The sequence below is a fragment of the Streptopelia decaocto genome (genome assembly GCF_964273445.1).
Source record: "Streptopelia decaocto genome assembly, chromosome: 5".
Lineage (NCBI taxonomy): Eukaryota > Metazoa > Chordata > Aves > Columbiformes > Columbidae > Streptopelia > Streptopelia decaocto.
This window is the reverse complement of record NC_138659.1, coordinates 47,370,306-47,394,924: the sequence shown is the minus strand read 5'-3', so window position 1 is coordinate 47,394,924 and position 24,619 is coordinate 47,370,306. Positions and strand designations below refer to the sequence as shown.

General features: G+C 38.4%; 1 protein-coding gene across 2 annotated transcripts in view; it reads right to left on the bottom strand.

Moving 5' to 3' along the window:
- Positions 1 to 8,227: 8,227 nt before the first annotated feature.
- Positions 8,228 to 24,619, bottom strand: part of POLR3A (RNA polymerase III subunit A) — a 34,854-nt gene continuing 18,462 nt past the window's right edge. The window contains exons 21-32 of one of the 2 annotated variants that reach the window (XM_082053738.1): positions 23,855 to 23,968; positions 22,595 to 22,630; positions 19,143 to 19,229; positions 18,971 to 19,053; positions 17,943 to 18,113; positions 17,300 to 17,393; positions 17,097 to 17,189; positions 16,490 to 16,654; positions 15,656 to 15,820; positions 15,204 to 15,335; positions 13,725 to 13,857; positions 8,228 to 10,000 (exon numbers count right to left, since the gene is read on the bottom strand). In XM_082053738.1, the coding sequence (XP_081909864.1) occupies positions 9,852 to 10,000; positions 13,725 to 13,857; positions 15,204 to 15,335; positions 15,656 to 15,820; positions 16,490 to 16,654; positions 17,097 to 17,189; positions 17,300 to 17,393; positions 17,943 to 18,113; positions 18,971 to 19,053; positions 19,143 to 19,229; positions 22,595 to 22,630; positions 23,855 to 23,968 (1,422 nt within the window). In that variant the 3' untranslated portion in view covers positions 8,228 to 9,851. The remainder of the gene's footprint in view (positions 10,001 to 13,724; positions 13,858 to 15,203; positions 15,336 to 15,655; positions 15,821 to 16,489; positions 16,655 to 17,096; positions 17,190 to 17,299; positions 17,394 to 17,942; positions 18,114 to 18,970; positions 19,054 to 19,142; positions 19,230 to 22,594; positions 22,631 to 23,854; positions 23,969 to 24,619) is intronic. The other variant, XM_082053739.1, reaches the window with a different exon arrangement.

Sequence of the window (24,619 nt, the reverse complement as noted above, 5' to 3'; positions counted from 1 at the left end):
ATTTCATATTTGAAGCCTCAGATCTGCTAAGAATTATACATCTACTTTTAATAGCAAGTTGTTCCACTGCTCCCTGGCATGCAAGGGTTGGAGTTGAATAAATCTTAGTTACAAGCTAAGTTTTTGAGGATCTTCAAGTGGCTGAAAGGACCTAAGACTTGATCCAAGACTCTGTGCGGGTAACACTGATCCTCCCATTGATTTAAAATGGCTTGGGTCTTGCTCATTGCCTCCCAAAACATACACATTTTATTCTAGCATTAGAAAATTTGGTATGTTAAAAGAAATGCAGCCAGAGAGAAAGGGAAGTTGTTTTGATAGAATGTAATTCCTGTCAGACATTAGCATGATGGGTATAGAAAGAGCAAAAAAACATCTCATCAAGCCTAGCAGGCAGAAATGACAGCAGAGCTTTAGAAAGACTCAGAGGCAGCACTCGTTTACAGATGGTCAGCATGGGGCAGCACTTTGATCGTGGGACAGCTGGACTTGAAGAAAAAGGCTCTTGATGCTAAATAGAAGCCAATAATTCTTGAAAGCTGCAGGGCAGTTCAGATATCTCTACTCCGAGCCCGGAGAGCTCCATGCGGAAACAGACAGGTGTGCACGCAACTGTGGTTCTCCGTGTTTCTCTAGATCCAGTGCAACACCTCTCGTGTCACACACGCCTGAAGAGCTGGTCCCACAGCTCACCAGTTTTGTAATGTTTAAGCTAAAGGAGGAGCAGAAATGGCAGTCTAGGTCCTGAAAAAAACAGTACCCAGAGTATCTGCATATTGGATTAGACCAATACTCAGATTTGGTTTGACTCCAAAAGCTTATCATACATGGAAGCAGATGAGCAGGACTGTGGCGAGCATCCAGCCCGAGGGGAACATCACCCAAGTCCAACAAAAGCTATTTGGCTTCATCACGAAAGGCTCTAGCATTCTGAATTCATCTGCTTTATGAAGTGGGAAAGCAGTTCTAGTGTGCTTCCATTAATTGTGTACAGTTTTATAGTCTTTGTGAAAACCAGACAAATGTAGATGGTCAGGAGGTTGAAAAATATGCTGGTCTTTAAGGAGACCGCATGTGTCATAACCATAGCTAAGGTTTTAACTGCTATTTGACAGTGATACGTTGATGTCTGTTTACATAAATACGACATAAATTCCACATGTTTGTGATTTGAGAAGAAATTTTTACTTTTAACATTTCAGGATATTCCTTGCGTGGGAGGAGAAAATTATTTTTTTAGGAGGTAAGAATGAGACTGGGATTGCAGTGAGAATAAAGTCAAAAAGAAACCCTTGTACAACTTCATCTAGTCAATTTGCTCAGGTGAAACAGACTGTGACCAAGATGCAAATAAAGACTGAGGGGTGTTTAGCATTACAAAAATACTGGACTTAACTAAAATCAGTTCTGAAAACAGTAACTAACGTGAAATGAAGGAACTCCTAAATCACACTCCATTTTAGAAGGTAGAAGGAACACAGCCTCTGCACCAGTCTACATGCCTTGGCAGGGATGGGAAAGCTGTCAGAGACTTCCAGAATGAAATAATGTCTCAGCTTGGCACAGTGGCAGCTGCATTACCAGCTTCCACGAGGTTTGGTCATCCAGTTTAGACTGAGTTACAAATCTTCAGCACATCTGTATTTTTCCCCTCATAACACAAAAGTAAAAATTAAAAATTCAACAGTTCACGTTGACTAGTATTTTTCAAAGAAAAATGCCACAAAAGTAACTTAAAACTTAAGTTGTTATAAATGCCAAGATTTGTCAGAATTGGGCAACAAACAAAAGAACTCCCAAAACATATGAAAAATCCCATCTTGATAATAAATGGAAAAGAACATAGAGCAAACAGCATGACCCAGAATAAGAACAAACATCTGAGAAAGTCCTGAGCAGCATGGAAGCCTTACAAAGGATTTGGATTAAAATGATTCTTCCTGGATCAAGTCTGCAGCCATGATGTTCAGAGAAGTGTTGTGCAACTGTTTGAAATGTATAAAGATGCATTAACTGGAGGGAATTTGATGGATAGAAATATTTAATATAATGCATGTATCAAAGCTCATCCAGTTCTGCCGAGTTGCAGTTCTCTAATTGGTTTCCAAGGGACTTGGATTAAGCCCCGATGTGGTAATAAAAATACTGTGCAAAGGAATAACTGAAATAAAATCTCTCCAAGTCTGCTAGGGATATTCCATGAAGGATTAATACACTTCATCAGCAAGGCAAGCCAAATATTATCCTTTTTACTATGGGCTATTTGTACTATTAGAATTTTTCCCTTTAACTCGTATTCAGAGCTGCCGCTCTCCCCCTCCAGAATACTAATGGCAGCACAGAGCTCCACTGCGTCACCCCCTCTCCTGTCCCTGCAGAAGTCAGCGTCTGTCTTGCAGGTGACTTAAGAAGAGCAACTTGTAGCCTTTTTCTGCTTTCTCTGGAAAATGAAAGAATAAGAAGAACTATACACAGCAGATGCTAATCATATTATTTAATCCACACATCCTGGCAATAAAAACCTAAGAAGGTATATGCCCTTTACTAAGTCTTCTGTATAGCATGTAAGTTTTCACAAGCACAGTCCCTTCCCTCACACAGATGATTCTGTTATCTCCTCTCACAACACGTTGCTGCCGAGACACTATTATGGTTTAATAGTCTTTAATAGACTGAATCTAAAATACAGAAAGCCTAAAGATTTCCCCAGGTCACACAAGTTGGTGGCAGCAACAATTAACTGATTCTACATGTGCCAGCTGCTGTGCTGATCATTGCTTCTCCTTGTTTTTGCTCTCAACAGAATACATGCAAACAGAAGCAAGGGAAACAGCACTGTCAGGTTAAGAGGGAAGGACCAGCACCAGGATAAAGAGAAATTAAACAGCCGACTACAGTTCTCAGTGCTGACAAACAGCCACACGAAGCAGAGATGCCTTTCATTTCAGCTTAGAGTACGAATACATTCCCTTATATAATAAGGTCTTTTTTTCCAAAGTTATTTGACTGTAATTGTAGTTTTGATGGCAGTAAATTTCCACATCCAGATGTGCCGAGGAGGTTTTTTTCCTTGAGTGGCTGAATCACCCTCCAGGCAAAGCTCACAGTGCCCTTGCCTGGCTGAGCTGAAGGCAGCCGGTGGCACAGTATGGTTGACACAGCCGTGCCGCAGGGAAGCGGTGTCACCAGCAGTGACAGTCACTGTGGGCCCAGAAGGGAGGAATCTGTTTGAGGAGGACAAGGAGAAAGAAACAAACGTAAAGGGGAGCTAGAAAATGCACAGCAGTGGCATTAAGTCAGAAGGACTAAATATCTTCTTAAAAATGGAAGTTCAGAGGAAGCCCTCGATATAACTGGAAAATGTCTGCATGAGCTGAAAATCTGGAAGAATGGCATATGGGAAAGGGAATGAGTTGTTGTGTGGTCTTGTCAAAGTACCTACTCATCCAGCAAACATTTTAGCATCATTGCACTGGAAAAGTGCAGGGGTCAGGGTAAAGAGTGTGTCATCCAGGGTGTGCATGAAGGAGATCCCCTGCCCACTGTGCCCTTCAACAATGAGGCAACCAGCACCGCTGCTGGTGCTTCCAGCCTGCACCATGACATGGCCAAGGCCATCCTTGTCCCTCCAGAAACAATCAGCAGTTTACAACAGAGATGCTGTGAAAGGATCCCCCACCTGTGGCTGTGCATTGCTCAGCCTTCATTCTGTAGAAGAGGGGACTTTAAGAAGCAACTCCTGTATGAAGTAACAGAAGAAAAATAATATCACATGATTAAAAACCGGGATGAATCACACCACACTGCTAACCAATTATTCTCAGAAACCAACAAACCCTGAATAATAAATCAATTCAAATAATTTTTAAGTCTCAAACCTAATTCCAGCATTTTCTGGGATTCCTAATGTTTACTGGCATAGTCTCACTATTGATTGTGCTTTTATTGACACTTTATTTTCTTTACTTTGCTTTTAAAAATCTGTGCAATTTAGCATTTTATACTGGTGCATGCAGATAGAATTGCCCTACGTATTGAAAGGCTGGCTAACCAACAGCCACTTTCACAAAAAGGAGAACAAAATGCCTGTGGTTAATAATCCAGATACCTGCTGCTTTCGCAACAGCTTCATTTCTGGCCACAGCCATCAAGGAGGAGAAAGAACTTGGTATGAAATCCCGTGGGGTACCTCAGCTTTCTGTGGGCCATGAAAGCCCCAGTTACAGAGGCACCCGCATGTCCTCTTTTATCCATGGACTAAAATGTAATTTCTGTATCTTGGCCCAGTAGCAGGATGTACATATTATTAAAAACTCCTAAGATAATGATTTTCCAGGAGTGCTTCTGATCTAACTGCAGGTATCAACACTAAAGGACAGATTCTTATTTGCCCCCGAATTTTAGATATGATCTTCCATATGGACTGTACCAGAACCCAACATGCACAGCAGTTTTTACACTAAACTGTAGCATATCACTGTAGTTAAGGAGCTATAACTGTGCATAGTTGTTTGAGTATTATAACCAAACAGATACAATAACTGAAGAAAATAATTCAGAATTATTACTCATTATTCATAGTCATCTAATGAATGAATGATAATTTAACCGTCACTTGTCACAGCCAGTGACAGTAATCTCCAGTACAAAATCTTAGTTCTCAGGAACACACCTTTTTCCACCTATTTCCATCACTTTACTGGGTCTCCTTGTAGAGATTACAAGTATCTGTGTGTCACTTTATCAAGCCGGCACTTTTCTGTTGCCCCTTCAAATAGATATATACTTCCACTCTGCTTCTATATCCCCTTGCTTATCTTTGCCTGCTCTGTCTTTTCAGCTTTCTTCCCCCTTTTTTCGGCACCTGCAGAAACCACCACATTCCTGTGCAGCGTCAGCCACACATACCATCACTGCTTCCAGAAGGAACATGCAGTTATTCCTGATCTTGCGGGCTTGGGACTCACAAGTCAGACTCTTTTACCATCTGATGCACACAGCAGCTTTACATACAACTAGAAGAAACTGTGGTGGTTAAGCCAACGCTGTATTCAAAGAAGCTCAAGGCCAACCAAACCCCTAAATGCAGCCAGTCAATACTAAGCTCTTGCTCAAAAGACCGCTGCAAATTGGGTTATACGTCTGATGGGAACCAACAAAGCTACAGGCATCCCTGTAGCTTTCAGACATCAAGGTAGAAGTCATCCTTCTAAATCTTGCTGTTCTCAGTTGGCTGTACACAGGGAAGACCACCTGTTTCATATTATTTTCTCCTAAACATCTGTCTCTTGCATATCTCAGCATCACCTTCACGTATTTTTAATACAGCCTTGCTCTGGGTTTCTGCAGCAGCTGAAGAATGAGAGATGCTGCCCAGCGAGCTGCCAGAACTTCACGCTTCAGAGCAGCTCTTGGAGCTGTATTTCAGGGCTCACCACGGGGAATGAACGCAGATTGTAACCATCACCACTGCATGGAAAACGCTGCAACAAAAGGCACGTCCCCTTTCACAGCACAGATCTGCCGCCCTCCTTCTCCTGCTTGCCAGAAGCAACTCGCTGTGTTCATTGGGAACGACTACAGCCTTCTACTGAAGTGCTACTGCGTCCCGGTTGGGTGGGTTTTTAAGCCAGATGGGGCAAAAGATAAGCAAGTCCTCACTAATTTGTGGAAAAGCATGTCTGGAGTCTTTTCTCCTTCTTAGGAAAATGAATTCCCTTAATCTCCTTCCTGATGTGTATGATTTTAACAGGTAACCTTCCTTCTCGTAGTTGTATTTCAGCTCTGATATTGCAGAAAACATCTCTAATGGAAAAATAAAGAATTGCTACCCAAACACCCCTTTTCCCAAAACAAAACGCTGCTCTCTAGTGGAAGATGATGATATGACCTAATTTTATAGAAAGAATGTTTTAAAATTTTTATATTAGCAGTTACAGCAAAACTTATTTTCACAAGCACTGACATACAAGAGTAGTATGGCTGCTGTGTTTTATTCCTCAAAATAAATACAATACATTTATATACAATACTCTAACCACATCCAAATAACCTGCCAAATATTTGTGCATTATAATATTAACACATTTTCTAATTTAATCCCCTGAAGTTTTTCTGTTCTCAGACGTTATAAAAAATACTGGTCAATTTTTCTTATGATTTTTCTTTTTCCACATATTTTATTATTGACATACTTTTCTGGGTCTGAATACACAGCTTTAGCTAACCATTGTGAAGATGAAGCATCCATCAGCTACACTCATGGAAGAATTCAGCCAAATATGCAGATACTATGGAAATCTTTATCCTGTTTGCTATGGGTTTCCAAAGACACTCCTGCCTGCAAGCACCGGGATACAAAATTGAGGCATTACCTGTTGCCATGGTTCCTTCAGCTTACACTGCAACAGGGACCTGTGGTCAGACATCAGTATTTGTCCTGATGGAACCAAATGTTATCCTACTCGTAGTTAATTTATAAAAGACAGTAAAATGCAGTATTAGTATGCTTTCCTTTTTTTTCTTTTTTTAAGCATAGATAAAGCAAAAAAAAGGAATAGCTCTCCACACTTGGTTTCTTCAAATTATGGACCAAAGCAGCACAGATCTAGATTCATTCCCAGCTTCCATACTCACAACAGAAAGCCTATATAGCACGTGCTTCTGTTTTCTTATCTCTGCAGATAGGAGACATGTGTAAAGTAATATCCTGATAAACATACTCAGAACAGACTTTATTACTTTTTTTTTAAATGAAGTGTGGTTTTTTTTAAAAATGCTCTCTGCTTATTGGTTTGCTAATTAATTTTAACTACAACTTTTGCCTGCATGCTTCTTCCACCTTAAGTACACTTCCCTTCAAATACAAATACTACAGGAAGAGAACAGTGATTTGTCAAAAGATGTAAGGTTAAGCACAGGTTGTTAATTAGTATAAACTTCATCTGTAAAAATTATAATCCTGTCAGGGCTATATCTACTGTTCAAAATTATGTAGGCTATATACATTGTAGAATAACATTATACAGGCTTGCAAAAGCGCTCCAGCTGAACTTCAGCCACGAGCCAGGAAAGCTGACGGTGCTGACCGTGCTGCCCAGGCAGCCCTGGCAGCTCCACAGCCAGGGCTGCAGACCCAGGACACACCGCTTGTCCTTCCAGAGTCCCCAGCTGCATCTTGCCGTCCACACAGCTGTCACATAAATGTATTTCGCAGCACGTACCGAACCTTCCTGCAGCAGTCTCAGAAAGCAGAGCCTTCCTCAGGATCTCCATGGCATTTCTCATCGCCCTCTCCCCTTTCTCTTACACTGTGCTCAGGTTCTGCTCAGCCCACCCCTTGGTACCAACAGCACATCAGCGGCTGCGGCAGCGCTGCCTGCCCGGGCTGCTCCATCTGCCCGGTCCCCACACCAGCTGATCTTCTTCTGTGCTTCTTAGCACCCGATTGTCCCTGTCACCCAACAGCTACAGATCTCAGTACTAACCTCGCAAATGTTTTTACTATAATTCTGACACATCATAAATGAATCAGTGATGCTTTTCCACGTGAAGACCTGTTGGCTGTCTGGAATGTTCTCTTATAGGGCTTCTACTGTTATCTAGTAATTTTTCAGAAACAATTTCTTGAAAATATAAATTAATAAGTAAATTTTAGGAAATAGCCTAAAATTCCATTTCTGTGGTCATTAAAACTGACTCTTAAAAAAGACCAGCTTCTGAGTGAAATTCAACAGCTAATTCTTTTACTGACTGTACAGAAAGCCCAAACAATACTTACTAATTTGGAGTGCTCTTGTAAACAATCTGATTTTGGCTGAAATCCTTAGGAAATGCATAGCCTGCTCGAAGGCCAAGACATGTTTCTGTTTACTTTAAGCATGATAGGTTTTGCATTATATCCATTATTACATCCATAAATACCTGAGATTTAAGCTCAATAATTCTCAACTGTCTCAGTAAATGAGGGAGATGGAGGTTAGGTCATCTATACATTCATTATGCACAAATATAATGCATCAATAAACAAACAAAGGGTTTATATTTCCTTTATCTCTGCCTCTTTTTATTGTCATATTAAGGACAATGATAACAGATGTCATTTACTGAATACTTTTAACACATACAAAAGTAAACCCATCATTTAAATAACCGCATTTCACTATATTTACCAAAAAAAAAAAAAAAAAAGGTGGTTACTCATTTCAATACAAACTCCACCCATTCACACCTTCAGAAGAATCTTTATTCACAAAACCACCAGGTACTTTCAGTAGAATTTCCCATGATAAGATGAAGCACTTATCCACAGGAAAGGTTTATGGGCTTTCTCTCCACTTGGCCCCTCTCTTAAACTTACATCTTTAGAAGAGAAATTGAGCTGGACTTCTGTACAGACAAATCAGTAAGTGGCAATCTCACTGAGATCACAAAGAAAACTTAAATTTATTCTGAAGTTTCTATTGTTAAAAGGGAGATAGCAAATACATATGGCTTTTAGAGCAGATACTAAATGCATTACATTCTCATCTTCACCCTGCCAAAATCTGTGCAGAAGTATGTCTTAGTATCACATTGAAAATACAAAATAATTTGAGAACAGCTATGCTGAATTTCAATTCACGTCTTCTCTGTACGGAGGATGATTTTAAAAACAGACACAGTGGCACTTTAAGACTTAACAGATTTACATGCTCTGAATGTAGAAGAATGAAGAATGAAATGAAGACAAACTGCAGCACAAACTCATTCATTTGGAAATGCTTTTTCATTCAGCAGCCTGCTTTTACTTCATGAGTGCACAACTTCAGCTTTTTTCTCTATTTTGTTTCTCTCCAACCTTGATCCATGTTATGAGTACAGTGAATATCCAAACACTGCTGACTAGAAAACACTAAGATACTTTCTCCTCCATAGCACCAGAGTAAAATTAAACATACTACACTAAAACAATTTTAAAATGTGTATTCATTCTGAAACTGCTCTAGTGGGCTAAAGACTAAAATACTTTCCAGTTATTTCATGTCCATGCATGAAAACAGCTTCCTTTCTATTTCTACTTTACATATTAAAACAAAACTAGGTTTTTCATATGACCTTGCTCCATCATGAAACTTTCCCAAAACTAAGATGGCTGTAAATTACAGATTCCAGCAGTATAACAGCTGCTATAATATGAAAAGCTATTTATAATTTGTAATGTTCTTGTAACAGTCTCCTCAGAATTTAGTAACAGCTCTACCATCTGCAGCTTCGTGTAGGTAAAACCCAGAGCAGAATTCTGGGGAGGAAACCCATTTACCGGATAATAACTTGGCATAAACGAAAAAACAATGAAAAATGCAATCAAAGAGCAAACATTTCAAACAATTTTAATAGCAAAAGTATTTAAAGTAATTAAGTTCTAGCTTTCTGAAGTCTCTGTTCTTAAGAGCTAGACCGACCCCGGCAGCTCCTGTTGAAAGGCCATTTCCACGTGTACTCTGTGCAAGCTCACAGATCTCTTTTGCAGGTTATTATTTTAAATAAAATCTGAATATACGTGTCTCATACTGAGTTAATAACAACCTCCACAGATTAACATTAATGTTAACACAAAGATCTAATTCTAGCACATGAAAATGAAAATTATATCAGCTGAAATCCACTTTAATTTCCACTCTCTGCTGCAGAGAAGCCTCCCCATTCAAGGTTTGTACTAACAGGTGGTAAACAATTGGACAATTCTTTTGATGGTCTTTCACTTACCAATTCACAGTTATTGAGACACAGAGAACTGATCAAGCATGTTTCTTAACTTAAATGATGTTTTCTTGCTATTTCTTGTTTTGCTATAGTATTATGCCCAAGTGCTATGTAACAAGGGGAATATGAAACTCATTATTATCAAATACCAGAGGCCTCCTAGGAGGGGTTGATTCTTTATCTGCTTTGTGCAACAGTTTAAAGAGTCCTGTTCCAATATTCATTGGAATTCCCATGATGATGCACTCAGAAACACCTAGGAAAAACAAAATAAAACAAAACAAGAACTTGTAGAGCATCTACAGAGCACGTATTTACAAAACTATTTTCATTTGCTCATCCTGTATGCATTGCCTATCAAATCTCCTTGAACCTCACGTACAGGCCAAGGCCTCTTCAGTAGGTAAAGTTAATTATTATGGTCATCAGATCAGTATGTTATTTCATCAGTGTTATTTGCACTCTGGACAGTTAAGAAAAAACCTAAACATCTCCAGCAATGAAAGAGCTTCAGAAGGTTTGTTTTCAGAGAAGGCACATTCCACTCAGTGACAACAGCAGATGCTTCACGTTCATTCTCTGACTCAATGTTAAGACTTCAGTCATACCTGGTCGAGGTTCCCTTGAAAGCTCAGCAACATCCCAGTGAGAGAGTCATTCCACCACCTTAGCTCTAACACTTCTTGCATTTTCGCTATTCAAAACATGCTTGTTTTGAATGTAAAGATTTAGTCTGCCCCAATTATTTTTGATAGCGATAACATTTTCACAGCAATGTGCTGACAGATTTATATCCCAGGTCTACTGATGTATATAACTTTCCCAAAGAACATTCCACATCAAAAGCAAGCTATCGGATGGATACCAGTGCTTTTTTTCTTGGCATATTGTTATAATTCAAATGACACTTTCACACATTCTCAGGAATATAAGAATATTGTTCTTCACATAAATGTTTAAGAAAATAACAATAAATAGCTGCACCTTTGAATGTACAAAGGATGAAAATAAATTTGCTTAAAATTTGGGCAAGATTTGGTTGGTAAGTTAAATGTTAATGAAGATTCACTATTTTTACTCTTAGACCATTGCTGCATTTCTACTGCATTTTCCAACACCATACCTTAAAAATCTTGTGAAAAATAGAATTCTTAGGAGTTAGTCGCTGTGTAATCAGGCCCACTAATCTGTACCGCCCCTACAGCACACAGGTTCCAATGGATAGAAGAAATACTTTTCTAACAACCAACAAAATAAAACTTAACTGTTTTTGCACAATAACCTTTCAAGCTGAGCCAACCTCTGAACCATGGAACCTGCACTTAAATTCTGGAAATCCTCCTTCCCCTGCAGTACTTCCATGTGCACCTCCCTTGCACCTTGCAGACAACTCCCTTCACCTGACAGCAGTCGTGTCTAGCAGAAAATGCCACTGTAACAACCAGGCGTGTGTCCTCTATCTGCTCAGATCAATGTAAACTGGGGGCCAACAACAATCATTCCGGGCGGGTGAGATAATGATGTTGATGATGGCAGAACAACTGCCAGGACAGCACACTCCACTCCAGTGACCATTCAAGCCTCCTTCAGTGCAATGCCTTGTAACACTATCAGTTGTCATCTCTTGCAGACCTAAGCATGTAGCTGACAGCAAGGAACTGCTGCTCTCGCTTTCGGCTGGAAGAAGCTAGGCAGAGATGAAGCCAGTCACACTGCTCTAATTGGGAAGCATATTCTTGACACTTCCCTTCCAGATCACATCCTCATAAATGAGTATCACAGCAGTGATCTGTAGCTGGCAGTTGCACTTTGAAGTTAGAAATTAGAGTGCTGTTGGCTGCTCCTTGGGAAGGGGACAGAAAGGCAAATCGACTGTATCACATAAAATCATACAATCATTCTGGTTGGAGGAGACCGTCAAGATCATCAAGCCCAACCATGTCCCCAGGAACCTTGTCTATCTCTCCTGCTGAGCCTGCTGCTGCAGTGGCTGCTGCTGGAACTGGATCTCATCCTTCGCTCTTGTTCCAACCCACTCTGCCCACCGACAGGTGGGATCAGCAATTCTCAAAAGAAAATGCTTCTCTTTATGCAGGTAAAAACAGGGAGCAGCTTTGTCCCATTTTGTTGTGGGGTTAAAAAGCATCTTGCAAAACAAAAGGGATTCAAAGGCCACATGGTCTAAAACTACACCCACACATTCAGGAGAAGCACTGATTTGAGATGCCATTCAGTTCAGGACCTACAGTTAATTTTGGGTACATACTCATTTTTCTTGGCAATATTTATAACTTTTCCTGCTCTGGAGATGCAAAACCATGAGCGTGTAAGAGCCTTTTCACAGTAATTCCAAGAGGTAACCAGTGATGGCCAGATCAGGCAGCTGCACAGCACTTTTGAATTCAAGCAAGCCAGTATTCTCTCTTAAGTTTTGGAAGACAGACAACAATTTTGTTTTGTTCATTCCATTTTCTTACTTAAACTAAAACATTTATATAGAAGGCAACATCAAAAGATCTTTGGTTCCCACATTATTCAGAACAAGATTTTACCAGCTCAGAGGAGACTTTGAGAAAATATTTATTTTTTCTTAGGGTCCAGGATGGAATCAATCTCCCATAGGATCTTTGCTTTAGTCATGCGCAAATAATAATAATAGTAATAATAATTAAAAAATCCCAGTCACGTGGAATGTTGGACAGTCAGGAAGTGGCAGAGTTCTTAAAATACAAAATAATAGCACAAAAGTTTCTGACAGATTCCAGGGATTCAGAAAACACAGTGTCCACAGAGCACTGTTTGAAATTGACTACACTTTCTAAGACCACCTAGAAATACATACAGATCACTAGACCTTAACATAATACATTCATATTTTTATACATCATTAGCACCCAGAAACTCCAAATGAGCGGTTAGAGCTCTGGGACAGTAGGCATTACATAAACAAATGATGAGAGGGCAAAACCTGCCTGACTTCTCCTTTTCTCTGTTTAAACTACTAGAGGGAGACTTGTTAACAAATAATCCCAAAATGTATGTAGCTTAAAGTAGAGAGAAATCTGGGAGGAATGGAGGCAAAGAAGTTTAAAAAAAGAAAAATACTTTCAATTCCAAATATTAGAGTACATGGCAGAAATGCAAAATTAAGAGACAAACAGAATGAGAAAATTCCTCTATTTGAATTTTGTATTTGGCTGTATGTATGTGCGCATAAACTTGTATGCGCAAGCTCATGTACTTTTAAACTCTTATCAGATTCTTTCATGAATTTGGTGAGAAGATTATTCAGTGGGTGTTAATGAATTTAAAACTGAAGGCTAGATAAATTTAAAAACCTGTTTCTCAGGACAGGGATCTTCTCTGTTCTGTTAATGAACAGAGTACTGATAAACAAGGCTTCTAATTAAAAAGGAAAAAATGCAAACATAATTTTAACCTATTTAGATCAGAAGTAACTAAAGAAGTCAAGAACTTTGCCTTTATTTCTACGTAAAACTGACAAATAACATAAGCAACCATTATGCACAGTATGACAGTCTCCTATGCAAAAGACATCTATGTCTTTTGCCTCTTGGTAGGAATGACAACAAACTCTAAAGACTGAATGGGGTACTAGATTCCTTCATCAGCTCTACATGTTGAAGATACACAAACTTTCACAGTTGAAAAAACAGAACTACTGATAGTGGGACAAACTTCCTGGTATTTTAATGAGCTATGCAGTTAGAAGTAAAACCAAATTACTAGAAGTTTACTTTAAGAAACATACCACAAATGTCCAACTTATTTCAAGATCTCTGATTGAGATTTGAAGTAGAGAAACATCCACCACACTTCTAGGATCAAGAAGTATGGATCAGCCTCAGACCTGAAGTTTTTGACAAGTAAGCTTAACAGGGGCAAAAGTCCAATGCTTTGAAGAGGTTTACAGATGCTGGGTAAAGACCGCAAACTGCAGCAGAATTTGTAATACCTACCACAAACAGAATCCTTCTGTCCGAAGTAGGCAGCATCAAAGAGATGGTCTGCAGTCTTTTCAAAGGAAGCCAGCATCAACACACTTTCCTTCATTTTTGCCAGTCCAAACCTAGTAATGCCCAGCACTTCACCCTTGATTGATGGAAAAAACCCAAAGACAGAACATCACAATAGTGGCTGGAGGTCAGTTGTTTGCTGAAGAGGCAAATCAAGTGAACAACAGAAAACTAGCTTCTATTCTAACAAACACATGAAATAAATGGTAAGTAAAAAGGTTACTATCTGCAATGTAGCATTGTCATAATACGCTGGTTTGCAGTTAAACATTCTGAAGGTTAATAGTATGGTAGCAATCAATATTTAAATAAAACAGAAGTGATTATTCATATATACAACAGAAGCTGTTATAAATGGTCAATAGATTACTTTTTTTCAAGCAAGGATATTGGAAAGATTGAGAGAATCATGGCCATGAGAAAAAAAAAACAAACATGCAATTATAAAACTAGCTGGTGAGCTACAAACTTTAGTGGGTTCTGAAAGCACTATGCTGAAGCTACTGCCTACTGATAAATCTGACTTGAGCTGCCCGAACATCACAGATGTTAAATCTTCATTTTTACACTCCCCAGAAAAAAAAGAAATTAGCTTCTTAAACTAGCTTGGTTTATTTCTGCCTCTGTTTCTAACAAACTTCCTGATTATAACAGACTGTGCACAGAAGCAGAAGTCAAAAGTCCCAACAAAAGAATGCTAGGAGCCCAGCAAGTGTGAAACACTGCGCTCTGATGCCCTTTTCCACTATTGTGTGGCAGCTCCACAGAGCCAGCCCGGGGACTGCTGCAGCTCAGGACAACAAAGCCCTACAGTTCTGGGAGAAGTCAGAACTCCTCCATCCATTTGACTCAAACCCTTGCACTCTGGCAGGCAAAGTGGAAAATCTCACTTCACTAAATGTACTCAAATGTAAAAAACATACTGGATGTGAAGGAGAGAAAATCCATCAATAAAGAACAGATATGGATTTTCTACTAGCAAGCTCTGGAAGGCTGCTCATTCTCTACATGTAATCTGATTCTATTTGTAATGTTTGTATGCTTTGACCCTTATATACAGTGCAGCTGCTATGAACCACACCTCATGTGGTTTTCTGCACAGCAAGCCTTAAATTGCATGCATGGTTACCCAAACAGTTGATTTTCATGCCACAATTTTTAGGATTACTATTTCCAATAAGAAATTATGACTCCCCAGCTTGTTTTCAGTAAAAACAGACCTTCTCCTCCGCACCCCCAAGACCTAGTTTAATTAAGTATTTTATTTGATAAACAAACAAAAGTATTTGGTTAGTATAACTTAGAGTTCTTTAAAACCATAACTGATTTCCATCTCCCTAGCTCACTCACCCTTCTCAAACACGATAAAATTAATTTGCATAAACAGACTAGTGTAACATTTAGAAAATGCACAGTACAAACCTTGTAAGTCATTAGATCAGACAGTAACATAACATGTCTCCTGTCAATGCTCATACCATGGTTCACCATTGTATACTGAATCTCATTGATAATGGTTGTCCGAGCAGCTTCAATTCCTAGTGTCTTCTCTACCTACATGAGAGATTTTGTCAGATTAATGAAGAGCCAAATGCTTGGAGCAAGTATTTTCCTGGAACAAATACCATCTGATGTCAGATAATACTTCATTTCCATTACTACCCTTTTGCATTTCTCCATTTTAAAAATATTTATAGAAAGAGCTTCTTTGAAGTGAACAGTGTTGCCAGTTGAATTGCTCTCTTGTGTTAATGCATTCTGACAACTATAAGTGAAATCAGGCTTGATTAGATATCAACTGCTGCATCTGAGCACAAACAAGCACTTATAAAGATGCTATGGGGAAAAACCCACAGCACCCATTGGAACATTACCTCGTAAGTGTTGTTAGAGGACGTTTTTGTTCCTTTCACTCCGTGAGTAGCCATAACAGCTCGCAGATTATCACCTTCAACTAGAAGTTTATATTTTTCCTTTCCACTTTGTTCATCAATATGAATGACAGCCCGGGAAACCTCTGGTATACCTTGCACTACAACCTTCACAAAACAAATAAACATAGTAACTTTGATGTGTACAGTAATGCAGTATAAAAGGGTAACCATTTTAGTGCTCAAACACAATTGGAAGCTCCAGCCTCTCGAGTAAATGCTCAATTAAAATATATATGAAAGAAGATTTCCTGTTCTTAAATACACTAGTGCAAATGTGACATTCACACTTTAAACCTTTCACACTACCTACATTTTATATTTTATGCCAGATATCCTCACACTCAGATCTGGGTCTCTGAATGGTGGTATATCCACACAACTGAGCCAGCATCATAACTAAGGTTCACCTATCAGGATTTTCAAAATCCAAAGTAGACAGTGTCCTCACCGCTGCAAAAATGCCAAATACTGTCATATGGTTCCACTCTACATGTAGCTAGAAGAAGATGCTATTATTTCACAAAACTGCTGCATTCGGAATGCTTCAGTAAATATTGTCAGGAAAGTATTGTGGCTTCAATTTTATTTATAAGGATTAGTAAACAAGGCTTAGTTTCAGCTGTAAAGCAGTAGCATCGTAATCTAAGAGCTATGATCTCAGCCCATCTTCACTGTCAATACTGACAGGAATTACTTCATCTTCCCAACACAGAACCCCAAATTATTCTTACTGATTACCTCCCACAAAAACATGAGACAGCCTTTGTTTTTTACCTTTGGTAGTTCTTCCTTCAGGGACTGCAATACATAATACATTGAACTCTTGCTATTTTCACGAGGGGTCACACATACAACTGCTTCTCCATGGACAGCAACATCCCCAGGCTTCACTCTGAGTTTAGATATGCAAATAGAGTAGCGCACAGTCTCTGCATTCACCTGTGGCAAAAGTCAGCCAGTAAACATCAGGATACTTCCCTTATATAAATCTGATCAAGGACATGCTGCAGTCTTTCAACAGAAGATAAAAAAGCAGAACATAGAAAAATTAACAAAAATTGTTACTCTTACAAATTGCATGAAATACTATCCTATGCTGAGGGTATCGGCCTATACGTTAACAGACAGAAATGGCATCCTTGTATTTAGCAAGACACCATGTAATGAAAGTATATTCTCTCATTTCCAAATAAAGGAAAAATTATCCACTTTACAAGGAAAAAAAATCCAGATGTAATGTAGCTACAGAACATCCTTAGTTTACTTTCTTTTTTTCTTTTTTTTAACTTCCACTGGTCTAAATTTCTGTTTCCAAGACAGGATTAAGAGACCCTTGGGAATTTACCCAAGGCATATTCTGCACAAGAACTGAACAACTCACCTCTAATCTCAGTAGTCTAATGCGCTCTAAGGACAGCTTCACTAGGATGAAACAGTCATCTGGAAGAAACACTTCCTCAATATATTCTGAAATCTTTAAGAGATAAGGATGAAATAGTTAGCATATGAAAATGGTTAAAATGCCCCACAGCAATTGGCCAATGCTTATGCTTAAAGCATTAGCAATAATACATTTTTTCCTACCTCTCCTAATAAAGTTTTCTCAATTCTTCCTTTAACCAGGCGGGCAAAATCAGGATCATCATCTTTATCCAGTTGTGCTGTTATAATAGGGGTGCTACAAAAAATACACACACACAAAAAAAAAACACAGTTAGGAAATTGTTTGCTTTACAGAATCTACCTCATGATCTAGAGTAATATTTAATATGATAATGAGACCTTCACCTTACGTGGGTACATTTAAGAAAATTATTGTTCATGTACTTCAGGCTGGTAAAAACAAGCACACACACAAAAGATTACAACACAACAACTAGTGATTATACACTATTCTAGTATTATTTAAGTATGGGTTCATGGCAACCACGGAAGCGGTTTGCTTCAAGTACCACTAAACACCAGAAAGCTTCACAGTATAGCAGAGAAACCTAATGGAATATTCAACTTCATAAGTAAACACTTAATTTGATTTTCAGAAAAAAGAACACCTGTCTTTCTTGGGCCCAAGTATCTCTTAATTGGAAAGACATTACACTTTTCCTGTTTGCGTATTCTATGCATTCAATGTTGTATAGTATATTTCTGAGAACAGGGAAAGGCTATCACATATTGGAAATTTATCCATCAGGTTTCACTTAAGCAAAGGGAAAAAAACAAACCAAACCTAATAGCCTTTGAAGCATTAATTATTTCCTTGATTCTTGGCACACCCAAGGTAATGTTCATTGAAGCAACGCCTGCAAAATGGAAAGTCTTCAGAGTCATCTGTGTGCCAGGCTCACCAATACTCTGTGCACAAAGAGCTCCTACTGCAGAACCAGGCTCCATCTGCGCCCTGATAAAGAAATTCTCTCATTAAAAAAGTAAAGAGACATAGAACCCAAAAAGGCATAAAATCTGAAGCAAGGAAAGACACAAACTATTCCAGTAGATATATGAGATTTTTTAAATTTTTTTCAATAAACAAATATGAGAGAGGTTAAAAGGCCAACAATACTCAAGTTGCTGATCTCATGCAAGGCAAGAGGATGCTCTGTCACACAGGCATTCCATGGATTCATGTAATATCCATAACAGAAAACAAAATGCTTGTCCTCTTCCTCTTAAGCATCAAGCAATAGATTCATGATTCCCCATTCAGGGAAATGCCATATTCTAACATTTCCAAAACTCTGCTTTATAAGTTCAAGCACAAGAGACCTCTATGAAATCTTCTTTAAAAAATTATTATGTGGATTACTTTTTAATCAGAACAAAATCCAGAATAACAAACAAAAGGCTCTTACAAGTGTGTAACAGGTTCAAGAATGTAGCATAAAGTGTGACACAGACTCCATAGATCAAGAATAACCATGGATTTGGAACTGAACAATTCAGACAGTATTTTGCATGGACTCTGTGGAGGTCTGGAACAATTTTCTGCAAGAGAGGAAGGGAACATGTCCCCTTAACAACCTCACCTGTAGGTGGCAATGTGTTGGGTTGGTTTTTTTTTGCATTCTACCTTTGTCTTGCAATGTTTGTCACTGGGGCCAACTGTTTCTTATTATTTGTATTGCGCTCATAACAGAACCAACACTAATACAGTAAAAATAGCAAAATACTCTCCTGGATTGCAAACAAGCAATAAATACTGAATTTGGGGCAGGTGAAAGGGATAAACTGAGAGAAAATAACAGGCTAAACACTTACCTCATGTATTTGTCCCTACAAGTCTCTAGAAACTTCTCCAGTTGTGTTGGAGTAATCCTATCCAACTGATATAAAACTTGTGGCTGAAAAGAGAGTAGAACAGTTGGAAAAGTAATAGCTTATGAAGATTTAAAGTAACTGCATAATTACTCCCTTGAAATTAAATATTTACCTCTGTTGTGCCATTGTCATTAATGCCATACTTGTCCCTAGTTTTTTTTATCTTCTCAGAAACACCTTTGATGAACTTTTTAATTTCCTGAAATTACATTAAAGCAACAGTAAGCAAAGACATGGCCTTCCTAGTGAAGTCTTCAGTAAATTATTTGCTTAAAGCTCCTCATGGAATGTTTACAGTCATAGATTAACAATGCACAATATGAAAAGAGGAACATCAAAACTTAAGACACACACACACAAACTAGAATTTAGCAAACCAGATTCACTCTTATGTAACCACAAATTAGTAGCAGTACATGAGGAATTTGGTCCATGCTGAACAAAAGCATCCTTCCTGAGCACACACTGACAACTTCAGAGATTTGACTTCGATTGGTCCTTCCTTCCTACCCACCACTTAGTGAAACTGATCCTACCATCAAAATAATAATAACAACAACAATAACAATCTCCAAATCCTTATTTTCTCACAAACACACTCTCACCATTCCTGAGTATTCAAAATAAGACGAAGTGGAAAGACTGTGGCAAGAGAGAAAGTATATGATGGTCACCTGCTGGATAGATTTCAGAGATTCAAGATGTACTTCATTTGGGTGGGAAAAAACGCTCAAAATTGATGTATATACATGTCAGTCCCTAGCTAACATAGTTCAAATAACTTCTCTGTGCTGTGGAGAGGTCTTGCAGATAATTGCATTTAACATGTAGTGGTACCTAAGCCTTTAACTCTCTTACCCCAAGTAGTTCTAGCAGTCTTTACTGGAACATAAATTGAAACAATACTGTTGGAAAAATATCAAACATTTTTATGGAACATCATTCAGGCATTATGCTTTGGACATAGATATGTACACCAGAAGCCATGAAAGTGGACTCAGTGCAAGTCACTACCGTAACACAGGCTTATCAAGACCGAAATATAAACAAAAAGCAAAAATAAATCCTTCCCATCTACTTCAATAATGATTCAAAAAAGCCTCTGTGGAGGAGTGAACAGTTGGATTTTTAGAGTTCTTTTAAACCCTTTCTACCCCATTAGTCCTGCCTGACAGCCAGGATGATGACTGTATAACACCACCTATTCTTCACTCACTACTGGAATCCTTCCAACCACTCTTGTAGCCAGGCACCAAAAATTACTTACAATTTTTTCTTTTTTAATAATTGAATGAATAAATCATTATCAAAACACTTCTATTATATCCTAACAGAATCCTCAGATTCTCAAAATAACAACATTTTTACTGGTATTCCAGGTATTTTCAGACAGTAGATTATTTTCTGTGAATACAACAACAAAGTTCAAACGAAAGAACCAACAACAGAAGTGTGCTACTGGAATGGATGCTTCAAGTTGTTTCCCCACTTGGATGACAACAGGATGCATTCCTACATTTCTGCCACTTTTGCCCTGCAGTAAGTTGTAGAAATGCACAAATGAAATATTTTGCCATTGTAAATGCTTTTGACCTCGAAATATCTTCATAAAATTGATAATTTATTTCCTAAAATAAATGTTAGAAAAATTAACCTTTTATTTACAGGTGCATTAAAAAAAAAAAAAAAGAGGACTATTGCAGGACTTGCAGAAGATTACTCAGAACATTTGATGTAGAGAAAAAACAACCACTAAGGAAAGACTGTAATTCTATCTTGAAAGATGCTGCTTTTTTGGAGGGGCAGGAAGGGAGGAGTAGAAGGGGAAGAAGGCAGAAGGTACAACACTAACTTCTCCCTCCAGAACACCAAACACTAAGTTCTTTCAAATTTTCACCTACTCACATGAAACTCAGGGACAGTACTAATAACACCACCACTACTCCCCAAAATAAGTGTCATACTGGCCAAAGATTTACTTATGCAGTCATGTGGAGGAAAACCACAATAGGGCAGACCTAAGACCAAGTCAGCATACAACAGGCATTAGAGCAAACTATTCATTGTCAACTTTCCCTTTGACAGTTCCCAAGGACCAAAATACTTGAAAAAAAAAAAAAATGTCCCCAGCATACTAAGTCGATGGTTATGCATCATTTTGAATTGTAAAAATGAGGTACTCAAACGATACATTACTTCCATGCACTAGAGCCAAAGAATAAAGGTGAGAAATAGAAAATAAATTTCTGAAGAGATTTATTTTTCGTTGTCAAAAGTTTTATTCACACACAAGAACTAAAAAAGGAAATAACCTATTCCTCTCAACTTTCAATTGCCTGTTAGCAATTCATCCAAACTATGGATTAATCTATGCCACAAATAGAAACTGTAGCTCATTCTTTGCTGGGTCTGTCTGTTGCTAAGGGGTTACCATATTCAGTGCAATGCTGTTTATGAGCACAGCCATATAACGTCCAGAGGGAGCTCAAGAAATCATCGGGTCTTTCACACAGTCTAAATCTACGAAGTCTTTTATTCTGGACTCAGTAACAAAAAGGCACAAAACTGACACAGTAAACTCTGGCTCAACATGGGCTTTGTCAGTTCCCACAGAGCTGATGCTCAGTCAAACAGCAGTCTGGGGTATAAAGCCCAGTCCCTCCGGTGTTTGCAAAATGTGTCCCAGCACTCAAGCTAGTGGGGTCATTTATACACGGGAAGCACCACTGGTGTCAGAACACCCCCAGTGAAGAAGCCCAGTGAAACGCAGGCGGTACACACCATCCCAGGGGATTCAGCAGTAGGTCCAGGCAGATGCAGTCGGTCAGCTCCACATCCACCAGCACTGACTGGATGTGTGCTGAGCCTTTTCCACGTTTGCACCACACTCCCCAGTACTCGTGTTCTATCCACTCAAAACAAAATAAAAACCCCAACAGAAAAAAAAACAGAAAAATCTTGTTATTTGTTGTGGATTTTTATAGATATTCCCACTTTCGATAAGAAGAAAACAAAAATTTGCCTTCACCTGTATCTTAAAATACGTTAAAATATTAACACAACTGAAACTGCCAGCAATCTGCTTTTCCATCAGGCCTCCAGTGAGGCCTGAGCGCAGGCAGAATGAATGCCAGTCTGTTTGAAAAAGCTACTTAGACAGACTGTTTTCTGGACAAGACTGGATAACCCCATTATAGGAACCTCCTGGTAAAATAACAGTGATAAGAAATATCTCTGTTTTGGAAGGGAAAAATGGAGGAAGGGAAAGTAAAACCTCAGAAAAAACATGCTTATATCCCCGAAGGTTCAAAGAATGAGTCTCAGAAAGGGAAGTCAGGTACTAAAAGAAAGCTTCCTCAAATCCAACTATGGGTATTATTTCATGTGTCATGTTTTTCACCATTAAAAAAGAACTGGGTAAATTATTGTGATGAACACCTACGTTAAAATTTAACAAGCAGTAATGTATATATGCTAATAAGTTACTTTAGCACTATGCACACATTTTTAGCTAAAAAGCACTAACATTAATGCTCACACAGTGCACACACATGCTACAATTACCTCATTATATTTTTCATAACCTGTCTCAGTTAATGTCTTCAAGGATGAACAGAAAAAAAAAAAAAAGGAAAGAAGAAAATGTAACAGTATCTAAAACTTCAAAATCTTAAGTTAAACTAATTACCATTAAGGTGATGTAGTCAAATCTGTGCTTTTGAAATTAATAGCAATTATTCAGACTTTCCTGATATAATAAAAAATATGTATACCTCAAAGAACAGCTTCCTCTCCAAGCTTTGGTATTATTATATTGCACATCTTTTCCTTCAGAGATGCTGCTAAGGTTTACAGTATATTTCAAGTAAGGATGCAATTATATTTTCAACTCTGCTCTATCAATGGAATTGCAAATCAGGTTTATAAACAACTGCTTACTAGCTTTGTCACTTTCTGCTCTGAAGCACTCTAGTCTATTAAAAAGAAACCCTTCAAAAGCAGGAATCTAAATTAATGTTGTTCTCATCACTGCCAGTAACCAGAAGGTTCATCAAGGTAATACCTTTATGTGACCACAGACAGCTTAATTCTACAGTTTTTATCACTGTCTCCCAAAGTAGTCTTAAGCATGGGTGCTCCCACAAATACTAAAACCACTTAAAGCTCTTTCAAACAAATTGATTTTTACAATCCCAAGTGTAAACAGTCATGTAAATGTCCACTCATCCTTAAAAGACAATTAAGTACTCCCCAGAATATAACCCTGCCCAGCAAAGCACTCCATATCACAGATATTTTCTGCTGGGTTAGTATCACAGGAAAGCACAATAAACAAGGGCAAGTGTTTCTATTAAGGGAAAGTAAGCAAATGAGTAAAAACAGTTATTCAGAAAGTTGATAATATCAAAACATATGCATAACAGAGCATGAGACTCAGTCCAAGTGGTTTCATACATGGCGTCAGTATCATTTAATTGCTGACATCCTAGGAGAAGCGCACAATTCCTGTAGCACCTTGCTAGGGAGAGAAATTCCAGCAAGGTATCTCCACAGCATCTCCTACTCAAATATTACTCAATTTTTCTCTCAGTTCTAAAGCTCCTGTGGTGAATATGAACAACTACCATAATAAGAATCAAAATTACTGGTCCTACCTCCCCGTCCCCTGAATGTACAAAAATATTACTGAAAAAACTACTACTACTGCTACTAATGCATAAAATTTAGCCACTGCTCCTACAGACTGATAAAACCATTTTATTTCATTTACTTGATTTACAAGGAAAAGTTAATCACATTGTGACAAGGAAATGAGATAGTTACCTGCAGAAAACTGTCTCGGCAGCACAGAAACTCATTCTTCTTCATTATGGACTCAGATGTTAACACCAATTCATTTTTACTAAGGGCTGGTTCACTTCGGCATGGATACACAGCCTTAAGAAGAAAACAATTACTTCTTCACATAAAACATATACACAAAAACTTCCTTGTAAAGAAAAAGAATATAGATATATACAACTGATTAATAATATTCCTCAGTTCTGGTGTTCGGTGGGGTTTTTTGTGTTTGTTTTTTTGGTTTTTTATTTTGTTTTTACTATGTAATACCAAACTACTGTGAAGAGAAGCTCCACTTCGACGACTTTAAATCTGAAGGTAAACACACACACATTTCTAATTCTATCAACTCATTACACTCACTTCAGCAAAAGGCTTTTCTCTCAGGGGCAGGGTGAAGAACAACCAACAAACAAAGCAACCACAAACCCCAAACCCAACTATTCCATTCTTCAGACAACACAGTGTGTCCAGAGTTACTAAACACCGTATCAGGCCTCTGACAGAAGCAGCCGTTCAACACAAAGAACACACGCCTTGATTTAATAAGGACTTAATTTGTCCAATCCAGTATCCAACTAAGCCAGTAGTAATTTATCTAGTGAGTTGGGTGTTAGGCCCTAGAACTATGTCTAAGCACAGAAAAAGCATTTTATTTTTCCCAGCTTACACACAGAGTTTGGTCCTAGCTGCTCTGTTCCAATGTTAAAAATATCTATAACTCTTAGCATACACATGCCGAAAGGC